The following is a 14,674-nucleotide window of genomic DNA, read 5'->3' on the forward strand; positions in this document are numbered from 1 at the left end:
CAAAGAGATTTGGTGGTGGTGGGGGGGGGGGTTGGGAGGAAGGGGTTGGCACAGAAAGATGGAGGAAGTGATTGTTACAGAGTTGGGAAGGAAGAGATGGGCTGACACTGGGGATGAGGAGATATGGGCCGCATAAGACGCCCTGCACAAGAGGCATGTTATGCGGGTATAGAATCAGCCTCCCTTGTTGACCTGCTTTGAATGACAGATACAAGAAACAGATACAGAGCTCCCAATGTGTAAGCTGCTTTTCGCGGCAGGCGTATTGTTTTTGAGTAGTATCTGCCTGATTTGGCAATCAGCTTTGCTTGGCAACCTGCAAGTCAGTGGCGAAAATACTGTTTTTAAGTCATCGATACATATGGTGCCCTGCACAACAAACCTATTGTACGGGTAGTATCAGCCAGCTTTATAAACTTGTTTTATAGGAACTACACATAACAACTGGGCATGGCCAGGTGAAGGCTGAGATGTGGAAGGGATGGAGGAGGGAATGGACAGAGAGTGGTAGGAGGAGGGGATAGAGAGGGATAAAGGGGGACAGACAGAGAGAAGGAACAGGAGAGGATGGGTAGGAAGAGGGTGCAGGGAGAACTGGATAGGGAAAGATGTCAGGAACAGATGAAGAGGGAGAGGTTTGGGAGAGGAGATGGGTAGAGAGAGAGGATGGAGAAGAAGACTGATAAAGAGAGAGAGGAGGGAGGAGGAGATGAGTAGAGGGGGGAGGAGATGGAAAGAGAGTGGGGACATGGGTGGATGAACAATGAGATGGGAAAAGAAGGGTGGGAGAGAGAGGGAGGGAGGGGGGGAGTGGATAGGTAGAGGGGGAGAAGGTGATGGATAGGAAGAGCAAGCATGAGGAGTGTACAGAGAGACTGTAGCAGGAGGAGATGCACAGGAGATTGTCAGTAGGAGGAGATGGAAATAGGGATATGGGGCAGGAGGAGATGGACACACAGGGAGAGTGGGAGCAGGAGGAGGTGAACAGAGAAATGGGGATGGAAGAGATGAGCAGACATGTGGTGAGGATACAAAGAAGTGGCAGGAGGTGATGAACGGACAGGGAGAATGATGACAGAAGGCAGACAGATAGAGTGGGGACAAGAGGAGACCGGCGAAGGAGGGATGAGAATGGGAATCCTCATCATAGCATTCATCATGAATTTGATCCATGGAACAAGTAACTAACTGCACAATAATGCATGTTTTTGCCTATTTATGTGCAATACATTCCATGGTCTATACTGACGGCAAGCCCTGCACGAAGTATTAAATCTCCGCAGATTGTAGTGAATTTTTATCTAAATCATCCATGAACAGCCTCGTGGAGTTTCCAACATTATCAAATAAATTATTTATTTACCATACCATCTCTTCCTATGGCAATAAGAAACTCAAAAGTAGTGATGAACTGCTTGGACGGTATTCCTCCTACTACCTTGTAAGATGAAATTGACGAAAATCTCATTCACAATCTTAGTCAGGGCTTCAAGTACCTCTCATGGAGTCCAGAGATGAAGGAAATTCTACCCGGCCCCATCAAAAACCGTCAAAAAGCGTACTCTTATCATCCACACAACTCCATATTAATCCTGCTCCCTTTCCTGAAGCATAGCTCATTCTCCTGTGGATGACCTAGGTGTTAAGACCTGTTCTTGGGTGAATAACTATCGCCAATTGTAACTACGTGAGGACTCAATCATCAAATTGTTGAACAGGCTGCACATCATGACACCAATACAGCTGCTTCAGTATACATTTTTTTTCCAGCACTAGCCACTCTGAACAATGTAGATAGAAGCCCATCACATTCTCCGTCCTCACTATCCCTCTGACCATAAATCACCAATAATCCTTTCTCAGTCCCAATCCTTACCAATTCCCTTAGCTTCACTTCTTATCTACTACCATTCTTCATACAACTTTCCTCCCCACAACCACTAACACAAAGAAAATAAATAAATAACTAATGCCCACTTCCTCAGTTTTATGACTATCCCCATTTTCAGTTCGCATTTTGCAATTGCCCCTCAGAGCCACCTGTCTCCCTCCTCTGTCATGCCTGTCATTACTGTCCCACCCTGTTCTTGGCATGTTCATCTTACTCCCTCCCAGTTACTACATGCCTCTCACACCTGTGACAGCCTAAGTAATCATTCACAGCCAGTGTTGTTGCAGACATGGTTGTGTGGGTGTGAATAAACTAGAAAATGAGTGGTAGCTTGATTGCTAATAATATCATTGAGCCGTTATGTGTTTCTATGTTCCACACATCAACTACCTAAATTTTTATTTATTCTTTCCATTTCAGAATTTGTTACTGCAAAACAATGTATGTCATGTGGTCCCATCATGTGACATCACATAAAGATCTATACATTTATTTTTTCTTTCTATACAGGTCTTTGTCTGTTCCAGGATCAAAAGCATTCTATGAAAAGTGCAGTCCTACGGAGTAACCTGCTGTCCCAGCAACTATAATCTCTGAAACCATTTGCAGTTCGTAAAATTCACTTTAAATGAGACAAGTATCAGCTGTTATGCAAGAATGGAGATAACTGTCATATCCAAAATTATCTGAGTACAAAACAGATTGCTACTTCTATGCATATTTGAAGTTTATGAAAATATCACTGATAACTGCAGGCAGCTGAGGAAGCACACTTGGCAAAGAATTAGGAAACATCGCACTAAACAATGTGTAACACTGCCTCACACATTGGTGACGGTCTGAATTCAGAAAGGCAGAGTGTCCAGAAGAGGTGTGCCACAGCTCATCTGAAGTCATACATTGGACACTACATCCCGAAGAGCTATCAACTTGGGTGATGTTGAGTTCTACATTTTTCCCACTGTTTCAAACACTCCCAGACATTTTCTATGAGATTAATATCAAGCAATTTAGCTGGCCAGCTGAGGTACAGTAGGGAGCCTGAGTGTTCATCAAACCAAGCTCATATGATGTGTAATCAAAAAGTAATGGGAATTTTTTTAATTTTGTGGGCTTCATACACCCGATTTTCAAAACAAAAATAAATTATCTTGTTGGTATACATGTTCCTAATGTATGTTTGCATTTCCAGCTGTTTTCAATATTTAGTTAATTGTTGACATTTGGTAAGGTTATACATGTTTTCAAGTACTCGAGAAATTTTTTCTTTCGACAAAGATGGATCAAAGATATAATTTGCATAAGCTTCCATGGCCAGAGTCAATTGACATGAAAGTATCGTACTGCACCATAATGTAAAAAACTATGCTGGAGAAACCAACGTTTTGACCTCCTTCTTGTAAAAAAAAATTAAAAAAAAAAATAGTTCTCTGAGAATTACAAGTGTGAGAAGGAAGACTCTGTCAAGAAGCTCCTGATAAATTAATAGTGAGCGCAGGAGGGGGGAGGGTGTGGCAGGTGGGCATACTGCAACATTGACTCTTCTTTCCTTTCAGCTGAGCTATATACCAGCCACAAGCAGTAGTTTAACTGCTGTTTTTAAACATAGATATCCATATAATTAATGCACTTTCAGATATTAAGTACTTTAAGAGTTATGATTTACAAAACTGAATACAATCCTGTTTCAATTCTAGGTTAAAAATGCAGGATTCCCTGGGATTTTATGAAATTCCTGAAATTCCATGAGCTTTTCCGGATTTTTTTCCACATAAAATGTAATTCCCTGAGAATCTGAGGTTTTCCAGAAGAATTACCACCCTGGACTGTAACTGTGGCCAAAACACTGCTTTCTCCAACAGAGTTTTTTAACCCTTAAGCGGTCACACGGCTTTTTTTAACATTAATAGTCATGCGGAGTGTTGCTAACACTCCAAATAAAAGTGGTTATAATGACATTGTTGTGCAGCATATCACTGATATGAATATGTTTACTCCACAAATGGCTATGTAGAATGTTATCTCCCAGTACATTATAATTTTATTTAATATTACTTTAGTATTAAACTGGGTGATTTGAAACATATGCAATGATTCCCATTTTCTTACAATATTTTGTTTAATTATTTATTTCTGTTATTCTTCATACTGTATTACAAGTATAAGACATTATACATATAACTAAACATTTGTTCAGTCAACTCATACAAACATTTTATGAAATGAGTCACTATCACTGGCTGCAAGGGATGCGTTGTCGTAAAACTTTTCACACATTTCTCATGTGCTTTATACAAATAACTTTTAAACGTCGAGCATAGTACTCTGAGGGCAAACTGTGCAGTGCCTGGGCTTAAGTATTCTTTGTTCAGAAGGTGGTGCATTGTTGCTGTCTTCAATTCCCACCATTTTAGTGGCTTTCCGTCTAACTTGTTTAGGCAGGGAGTGAGTGGCTGCTCTCTTGCACACTACGGGATTTACTAATGACCTCCCGACATCACGTAAAAACATTCTTCAGGAAATCCTCTAATTGTTATTATTTGTGTATGTGATGAAAGTGTTAATGCGAGCAATGTCAATCATTCGGAAAAATAGGGCAAAGTGGCCAGCATCTAGTTTTTCTTGAGGTTGAATAAGTAGCGCACATTTCATCTATAGTGTCCACACCTGTTTTGGTCTTATTGTACATTGCAATAATTTCTGGTTCCTTTTCCTCCACAGTATTAATGTCAATGGCACTGTCATGATGCAAAGATGAAAGGAGAATAACGTTTTTGCTCTTCTTTGGCACATATGGAACTATGGTGATATCCTTTCTGAATCCAAAAAGGCTGCTTCGAAGTTCACAACCTCTCATGCAAACTAAGTCTGGAGGGAGCTACCTCTTATTCTTTCCAAGAGTTCCTACTACTGTAAGTTTCTGTTTCAGGAGCTCTTCAGCCAGTGGTATGGCACAAATTCAGCTGTCTAGTTTCACATTCTGTCCTCTACCTTCGATAGGCCATACAAGTTTATTTACTACCTCCTTAGGCGAGTTTGACAGTGAAAAGGGACCCTCTGGCTGTTTCCCAACATAGATTTCCATCCCCAAAGTATACTACGTCCTTGCATCATATACGGTGAAAATTTTCAAACCATATTTCGCAGGCTTGCTTGGTATATACTGTCGGAAACTGCATTTGCCTCTAAATGTGACCAGTTGTTCATCCATTGTCATATACTCAGTCTTAGTATAATCACTGACACAGTTTGGCATGAATAATTCAAACGCTTCTCTGAACATAGCTAGGTGATCAAGTTCTCTACGCTGTGGTCTGCCTCGAACATCATTGAATCTCAAACAATGGAACATGAAACGAAAGTGCCCTAAACTCATTGTTGAATGAAATATTGCAATTCCAAAACCATTTATGTCCCATAAGTCTTACAGATTTTAGTGCCATGTCCTGTAATGCCCAGCCAATAGCAACAGACCCAGCAGAGATTTGATCTCTTCCTCTTTTGTTGGTTTGGCATCATGGTCTCTTGTGAAATTTGATCCAATGTATTGTATGTAAATATTTGTGCACCATGTAATCGTTCTAATTATTATGTCATTTATAAATATAAAAAAAAAAAAAACAGTCCACAGCAGTTTTCGCAGATTTTGCGATAGCTTTCGCACCAGGGAGATGAATAATGAGGTCTATGCTTTCATTATCCGCTGCACTTACTTGCAGTTCCAGTTCTATGTTGTCTTCATCCTCCGTTTCTAAGTCACTGTTATGAGAGAGATCTTCACAACTGTCTGTTTCCTCTTCCTTCTCTCCTTCTCCTTCAAAATTTTTGCCTGAGACCTCTTTCAGAAGCTTCTGCACTCTTTCTTGTTCTATTTTGTAACAATCCATAGCTGTCTTAACTGCACAGAGTGACAAAATTTGAGCATCTGCTACAGAACACAACTGTGCGCTTTCTCACAGCACTGCAACATGAAGAGTCAGGCGGAGTGCCGACAACACCCCAAAGCATGTTGTTGCATGTTTTCTTGGAACTTGTGCTTCCATTGTAGATTATATTGTTACCCAAAACTTTCATGTCATGTCCTAGAGAGGTACCAAAGAACATGATGTTATACTCCTATCCATTATGTACTAATAAATCGATTTTGATGACTGGGGTGTTCTGAACACCCTGCACAACCGCTTAAGGGTTAAATTATGAAGTGGTATGATATTTCAGATAACTTTTATGCCCATGTATCAACGAATTTGCATCATATTTGTCTTGAAAAATGGAATACAGTGCAGCACCACATTTGAAATGTTGACTGTGGCTTTTGGCAAATCTACTATGAGTAAGAGAAGAGTTTGCAAGTAGTATAAACATTTCAAAGAGGGTCACAAATATGTTGGAAACGACGACCGCCTCGGACAGCCTCGCACATCAATTACTGACAACAAAATGGAAGAAGTAAAGAAAATGGTTCTGGAAAATCACCAACATACAGCTTGTTGATGGTGTCAGCATATACTTTGGCTGATGCCAAGCAACTTCTTTGAATGTTTTGGGCATGAAATGAATAGGAGCAAAGTTTGTTTTCAAATTGTTGTATTTCAATTAAAAATGACCTCGCGTAGACATCACTCACGAATTTCTGAATGGATTCGCTGATGATCCAGAACTTATAAAAAAGGTTATAACAGGTGATGAGACATGAGTGTACAGGTATGACATCAAAAACAAGACCCAATCACCCCAATGGAAATTGCATGGCAAGCCAAGATCGAAAAAAATTTGACAAGTTTGATCACATGTGAAGGTTTTTCTCACTGTTTTCTTTGATTACAATGAGATTCTGCACAATGGGTTCCTGCCTTATGGTGGTACAGACAATAATATGGAATACTAGCTGAAAGTTCTGTGCCGTTTTTGTGAAGCAGTCCAAAAGAAAGAGACAATTTCCACCACTAGTGAAAATTGCATACTAGTGAAAATTGCATCATGATAATGCTCCCACTCACACCTCAATGCTTGTTCTTGATTTTCTTTGGCAAAAAACAAAACCATTATGTTGCTTCAGCCACAGTACTTGCCAGAAATGGCCCCCTATGACTTCTTTCTATTCCAGAAACTGAAGAGTTGTTTTGCCACCAGTGATGAGAAAAAAACTGAATCGGTAAAGAAGCTCAACACCATAATGAAAAGTGAGTTCGAGAAGTGCTCCCAAGTTTGGAAAAAGCCCTGGGACAAGCGTATAATATCTGAGGGGATTACTTTGAAGGGGACAAAGTATATGTTGATGAATAAATAAAGATTCTTTAAGAAAAAAAATTCATTACTGTAAGATCACAAGAAAAAAAAATTCATTACTGTAAGATCACATCTCATATGCATGCAGCCCTTTCAACACAGCTGTTTCCATCTTGGAAGACAGGAGTGTCCACATAATGAAGATGCAGAAGGAAAGGGAACATCTGGTCACGAAAAATGTCAATGTAAACATCCTGGTTCACTTTCATCGTAACCTGACTGAAAGGGCACAAGCCACAGTATGAAAAAAAGTAGACAGCAGTGGTGTCTCGTGTGTGTACATTCTGGGTGTTCACAAATTTTTAGATTCAGATAAATCTGAGAGTGTGAAATTAACAGCATCTGCTGTATAACAGTTATGCTTATCAAGAAGTTGATACAACTACAGCCACTGCCAATAATAATAATAATATGATGCTGCATAAATTATGTGATAAAAGAAATAATTGTTTTGTGAAATTTTATTGTTTTGTACATAATTAAGATCAGTTTAGGGCAATAACCAAATAATGTGTAAGCTTTTGCAACTCTCCACTTCAGACTTTTGTGCAAATGGGAGTTTTTGTGCTTTTCAATTTTTTTGGACAATGTTCAAGATTCCTAACAGGTGTATCAGTTCACAAATTTACTTCCAGGGTGAAAATTGGATATTTTTACACAGCGCCAACACAGCAATTTGTGGTAACAGTACACTTCCTGGTTAAATGTTCACTTGTAGTCAGACTTATTTGATTTCATCACTCTATCAATCAAAGGATCTGTTCTCAGAAGCTCTAGTTCCTTTGCGGCTAACTCTTCCTAGTAATTTACTTTTCTATTCCCAGAATGCGATTTTCACTCTGTAGTGGAGTGTGTGCTGCTGGCAGATTAAAACTTTCGAGCAAGCCTCGAACTCATGACCTTTACCATCCATGGGCAAGTGCTCTACCAACTGAGCTACCCAAGCATGACTAGTGACCCGTCTCCACAGCTTCACTTTTCTGTTAGCATTTAAAATAGATTCCATATAGTTCATATTTACACTGCACACGATAGCCGATTCCTGCACATTAAACAACCCACTCCAAACACAAAGTGGTGCCATTTGTGGAAATAATTAAACTAAAGTAGTAATGTCTACCAACAAGGTCATTTGACTAGAATACAAATGAGGTGCCGAGATCCATAAGGGCCTAAAACACATCATTATTTATCCCACATTTAAGTGAATATCAGAGAAACCAGTGATACAGCTTTACGTGAATTTTCATATGTACAATGTGGGCCTACAGTGCAGCTACACCTGACTCACCGTAAGATCAACAAATTTCAGAAGCATGAATAAATGCTACAGACTCACAAATGACAGTAATGTGCTTTAGACCCTTATGATTCTCAGCACCTCACCTCAAATGGATTATTGTATGAAAAAATCCATAACTTAATCAGTATAGCTCATTCAGAAACCCACAAAATAGGCTTACTACCAGTACAACTTTAACATATACTGATGTCTGATCTAATTTTACTACAGTATATAGTGAGTGAATTAGCATATCTGAGGAGTGTGCTATCATCTAACAGGATTTATAAAGAGCGAATGGGGAAAAAAGTCTGCCGCAGTCTGCTACCACCTCTTGGCACTGACGTAAACATGTAGTTGAGTGGCAAGGGCTAGCTGTACACACTGTGAACCATGCACATTGTTTATCAAATCCATATGTATTTGTCCCATAAGGCAATTTCATCATGTGAGTTGTGCATGCACAAATCCTTAAAATGTGCACAATTGAAAGTGTGCTTGTGACCCTGATGCCAAGTTTCAAGGAGTCTAGAGGGGCAGCAGCGCAGCAGATTTAAGTGCCATATCTTTCAGACTGCAGCATCTATGGTAAGTTTAACAGCAATCAAAGAAAAATAACCGATAAATCTGCAAGGTGTCAAAAGTTTACGTGTTCACGTGCTCTTACAAAGCAACTGCCACTGATCCACAGAATATTGTAGGCTCAATCTCTGGCATGAACTAAACTCTTTCCACACTGCAACTTGAACATGTCATTGGATCACTGGTGCACTAGATGGTCACTGGTGCACTGGATGCCATGCATCATTTGGAAAGAGATAAAATAATGTTTTTCGGAGCACGCTATAGGCACCCAGTCATCTACTGTTCAGTTTCTGTGTTGTTTCACCTACTGGAAACATGAAATAGTGAGCAATGGCCTTTTGTAAGGCAACTGCCTAGAATGTCCACAGAATTCAGTTTCCTTTACAATGTTCACTAGAAAATTGGTTGATAAGAACCTGCATTCGCTGACAGCATGAATTCCTATGCAGTTTGGAACCGACTGTCACTAACAATGTGGGAAACTAGTCTCTGGTTCCTGTAGGTTGGATCTTTTTATGTCCAATGTTCTCACCCTCTCTTACATGGCTGCAAGTCACAGTGTGCGTTTTGTGTTGATACACCAACAAACTGAGCAACATGGTCATGGGGACATCCAAACACAACAGCTGCTTTCTAACATTCTTATAAACTTCCATGCATGCTCATCTCACTGTGCTGATTCCGTGCAACCAACTGGTACACACAAATGACTCCACTGCCGATTAGTGGTGGAAGGTCATATGACTGCCTGGTAGCAATTCTACAATGCCTTATAACTCCTAAGTGACAATAGTACTCTTTTACAGGTATCACTAAAATGTACTTTAGTTTTTGTTTTGGTTTTAGGGCGCAAAAAAATGTACTCCAGTGAGCTTAGAAACATCAGTGTTGACAAATATTTCCAATCACCAGTTATTTGACAAATGACTAGGCCTGAAAATTTTGTCTTATAACCCAATAAATTGTTTGGTCATGCCTTGAAATGAGTTTCTACCATTTAATATTATTTTTAATCCTCTCTGAGTAGTGTTCAATTGCCCAAACAATACGTGTAATTCTGAATGGGGGGTGGGGAATACTCCCCTCTCCCTCATATGTCTAACTTAATGCTTCTTTAACTGATTTTTTTTCTTTCAAGCCTCTGTGCAAAATGCTTAACGATACCTATTCTCTCTGACATTTTCACCATGAAATGGTTTCATGGATTGCACCGGACTGGTGAAGTGTAGTAAAAATGTTTTGTATGTACTAGTAACACCTCTGCAAAGCTACCACTCTGACAGACTGCAATGGTACAACATTCGGTCATAACAGGGAAATTTTGGGAAGAGGTCTATAAAATACCACAATTTATATAAAGACCTATCAGCTGATTAAAATTGGGTGAACAGGATCAAGGAAAAAAGGGGGATCCAGTACTTCTGAAACAAATGTTCCTTCTTTGGAAAGTAAAGATTAAGGTGTGAGGGAGAGGATGAGGAATAAAGTGCAAGTCATAGAAAAATATATAAAAATCTTACTAGTAGAATTATATAATAACACATATATTTTTAAATCAATGAAAAATTCCAGCGAGGGTGTAATTATGTACACAGAGTTACTGGACTGACTGAAACTCCCCCCCCCCCCCCTCTCTCTCTCTCTCTCTCTCTCTCTCTCTCTCTCTCTCGAGAGAGAGAGAGAGAGAGAGAGAGAGAGAGAGAGAGAGAGAGAGAGAGAGAGAGAGAGAGGAGAGAGGGGGGGGGGAGAGGGAGATTTTCAAAGTTTTTGACACTTTTATCTCTAATCATGTGCTTAGAAGTTTTTCTAGTTTGGGATAGGTGTTTAGCACATTTGGATTTTTAAGTACTTATATCCATATTGTAAAAATACCACAAACTAAAAATGGTTCAGATATGTTAAATATATTGGGTATAATGTTCTTAGTGAATATTTCACACTATGTGAAGTTGAAAGCATCAACTAGATATATGAGAAAATGGACAACTATGTTTTACCTTAACTTCAAGAAAGTCTCCCACACTCAGATCACCCAGTTGGTTTGTTATGTCACCAGTCAGGAGGACTGGTATGTCTTGCTTCCTTATCTTTATTGCAAGTAAGGCAGTATTTGGTGCAAGTGCAATTACATGGCTTCCATATAATCCATTTGCTGCCAATGTGTTGAGGGCATCTGAAGTTGCCTCTAACAAATGACAAATTTCTGCTGCTTTTGGCGGGGTACTATCTCCACACCACACACACCATGCAACGAACTTCTTATACCCTGAACAGCTGGCAACACACTTCATTTCCATCCCAGCTTGCACACAATCTGCTGAGATTCCAATGAAACTTTCAGTAAGAAATTCTGCTTCTGAATGATCTCCCAGAAGGAGTACACCTCTGTTGTCTGTCATCAGAGCCACCATACGACACAGAACACCTAGGTAATGTAGTTTCTTGCAGTCGGTTAAATACTTCATGGCATTTTTCAGGTTCTCACTGGCACAGTGGACTTTCTCAGTTGGACAAGATCTGAAGGTTTCTCTGTTTGCTGAGACATCTGTAAGTTTTTTCTGAGATGAATCTAAGAAATTATTAAAATTATTTTCATCTCCATGGATTTTATAACCATAATTTTTGTATGTGGTAAACTCACCCCTTTTAGATTCATCTCCATTACCTGAGTTCGTTTTACTTTGATCCTGTACTTTGGTTCTGTTTGTACTGTCTTTGTGCTGCAAAACATTATGTGTTTTCCTATCACTGATTTCTTTGATCTCAGAATTCACAGGAGAACAATGAGTGCTATTAGGTAAAAATTCAGAATTAAATATTGACACATCATTTTCTTCTGGCTCTTCATCAGCCCAGCTGAACTTTTGTGGGACATTTTCATTATTCAAAGACACAGGACCATTTTCTAAATCTCTGAAATCTGAAAACTGCTGATGTTTCTCTGATGAAGACTCCCAAATAGATGTTACACCAGCGTAGTTTTTGAGTTGTTCACTTGCCCAATTTAAATTTCCAGGTTTGTTTTCGATATTCATAGGCATAACAACATTTTCAGACACATTGTTACTGGCACAACTACTATTTCCAACAGTGATACACTGTGTAGTATTTATTTCGAACTGTTCTGTTCCCAAATTATCTTCACCTTCATCATTTTGATTATCCTTAACTTTAGCACAGAAAATTAGTTCATCATCATCTCTGTTCTCACTATCATTAATAAATGAGTTTTTGCATCCTGTTGATAAATCAGCAGCTATGTTGGAGTCAGTCTGCATATTCTGTGCAATCTCATTTAGTTCAATAATCTCAGCTTCTTGAGTGTTTTCTTCATTACTATGGAGCCATTCTGCAACATTGCCATTAATATATGAATTTTTACAGCCTATCGATAAATCATCAGGTATGCTAGAGTCTGTTTGCATATTTTGTGTAGTCTCATTTGGTTTAATAATGTCAACTTCCCCAGTGTTTTCCTTATTTCCATGTAACCATTCAGCAGCATTATCATTAATAATTGAGTTTTTGCAGAATGTTGGTAAATCATCAGTTATGTTGGAGTCCATCTGCATATTCTGTGTAATTTCATTTAGTTTAATAATAGCATCTTCTTGAGTGTTTTCTCCTATTCCTTGAGACCATTCTGCAGCAATTTCAATGGCAGTTTTGTTTTTAACATTTACTATTTCCACTGCAGCTCGATAGTCTCTGTACGCCTTTTCCAGAAACATTCCTGCTTTTCTTAATTTACAGTCATCAGACACCATATAAATATTCTCATTTATTTCCATTTTTAATGGGAGCCAAGCATGCTGAGCAAAATAGAATTCTTCTGCGTTTTTTGCAGGCCTAACTTGGAAGAAAGCTATATCTGTAAGATCCATATAATCATCAATGCAACTATCCCTACTGAGTGGTTCATCATTTTCTTGTAGACTTAGCTTTTCAACCTCTATGATAACGTACGCTCTCTTTCTTCCAACTGTTGTTAAAAGAAGTGCTGCATTAGGTGGTGAAAGTTCAACTACTATTCCAGTGTAAGTTACTGCTTTGCGCAGTTTGGCTACAGAACAAGCTTTGGGAACACAAGCACTAAATATGTCAACTGGTGAAGGTTTTGTTCCACTCCAGATACATGTTGCCATAAAAATATCAGTATCATTCTGTAGTCTCCTTGCATTGCAATGTAGTAACATCCTTAATTGCACATAATCTGCTATGTCTCTGCTATCATCACATTTCTGGTTATTGATATAAAGAAAATGAATACTGAAAATTATGTTAAGACTCAAATTCTCTACTTGAACTGCTAATACTGCATCTTTACTGTTCAATATATGAATCACTCTTCCTGAAACGTCTGTCAACTGATGTCTCAAGTTGTTAGGTGGCAGATGTAGTTCATTTGAAAAGTTTAATGTTGTCTGTTTAAACACAAGGCTGAGTGAGATTTTAAGTTGAGGCAAAATACTCTGAATATCCCAGTATGTCGGTGAGGCACTACAGTGAGGTCTCTCACCAACCCATACCTTAGGTGCAAAGTATAGTCGATCAAAAGTAATGTCTTCCATTTTATTCTTGAGTGATGGGAGAAATACAATCCTTTTGGCATCAAGTGACACCATATATGAAGTATATCTCAAATATGACAGAATTTCTGAATATTTTCTTTCATTAGTGCCACAAATATATAAATCTTTCAGGAAAAATAAAGCATACACACAGGTATGTCCATTAACGTATGTCTGAATAAGACCTTCTCTTTCACTAAGCATGAGAACTATTTGTCCCTTGCAATTGTACACCATATCCGAGAAAACTGAACTAACTGAGGACTCCATTATATTCCAGGTGTCCAACAGCTTCTCACTGAATGTCCTGAAACAAAAAATGTTGATACATTAAAATGTAAATATTTTTAGATAAGGAAATGAGAGAGAATTAAAAAATTATGCTAACTATGAAAAAAAGAGGTAACAACTGAGAAATATCAAGCTATTAACTGTTACAACAGACTGTAAGTAAATAAGTCTGTCAAAATAAGTTTTACTTCCTAAGCACAACACTTCTGTTCATATTAAACATACAAACAACAGTACTTTCAATATTATGAAAAGGATAGATTGCTACTCACCATATCGTGGGTATGTTGAGTCGCAGAAAAAAAACTGTCAATAAAGTAAGCTGTCACCTAAAATGCCTTCTTCCGAATTAGGCAGAACACACACACGCACGCCCACACACACACACACACACACACACACACACACACACACACACACACACACAAACCCACTGTCTTCGGCTGCCCAGGCCAGACTCAGTCTCGATAACCAAAGACAGTAGTTATGTGTGTGTGAGTTGCGTTTTTGTGTGTGTGTGTGTGTTTTGTCCAATTTGGAAGAAGGCCTTTTGGGCAACAGCTTACCTGTTTGCCAGTTTTTTTTGTTGTGCCTATCTGTGACTCAACATCTTCATTACACACATAGCAAAACTTGCTTGACAGTCTCGATGTTGTGCCTCTCTGCGACACATCATCTCCACTATATACAAAGTAAACTGTCTTCCCTGTACAGGAATATATGTAAAGGACATACAAATACATTTTTTAGACACATGGATGATGA

The 14,674-nt window shown here is 38.8% G+C and overlaps 1 protein-coding gene across 1 annotated transcript in view; it reads right to left on the minus strand.

The window, feature by feature from the left end:
• LOC126148548 (uncharacterized) overlaps positions 1-11,548 on the minus strand; it is a 104,873-nt gene extending 93,325 nt beyond the window's left edge. Inside the window, exon 1 of the mRNA XM_049915763.1 lies at positions 11,045-11,548. Within this exon, the coding sequence (XP_049771720.1) occupies positions 11,045-11,512 (468 nt within the window). The 5' untranslated portion in view covers positions 11,513-11,548. The remainder of the gene's footprint in view (positions 1-11,044) is intronic.
• Between the last annotated feature and the right edge of the window lie 3,126 nt (positions 11,549-14,674).

Source organism: Schistocerca cancellata, chromosome 2, assembly GCF_023864275.1.
Source record: "Schistocerca cancellata isolate TAMUIC-IGC-003103 chromosome 2, iqSchCanc2.1, whole genome shotgun sequence".
Lineage (NCBI taxonomy): Eukaryota > Metazoa > Arthropoda > Insecta > Orthoptera > Acrididae > Schistocerca > Schistocerca cancellata.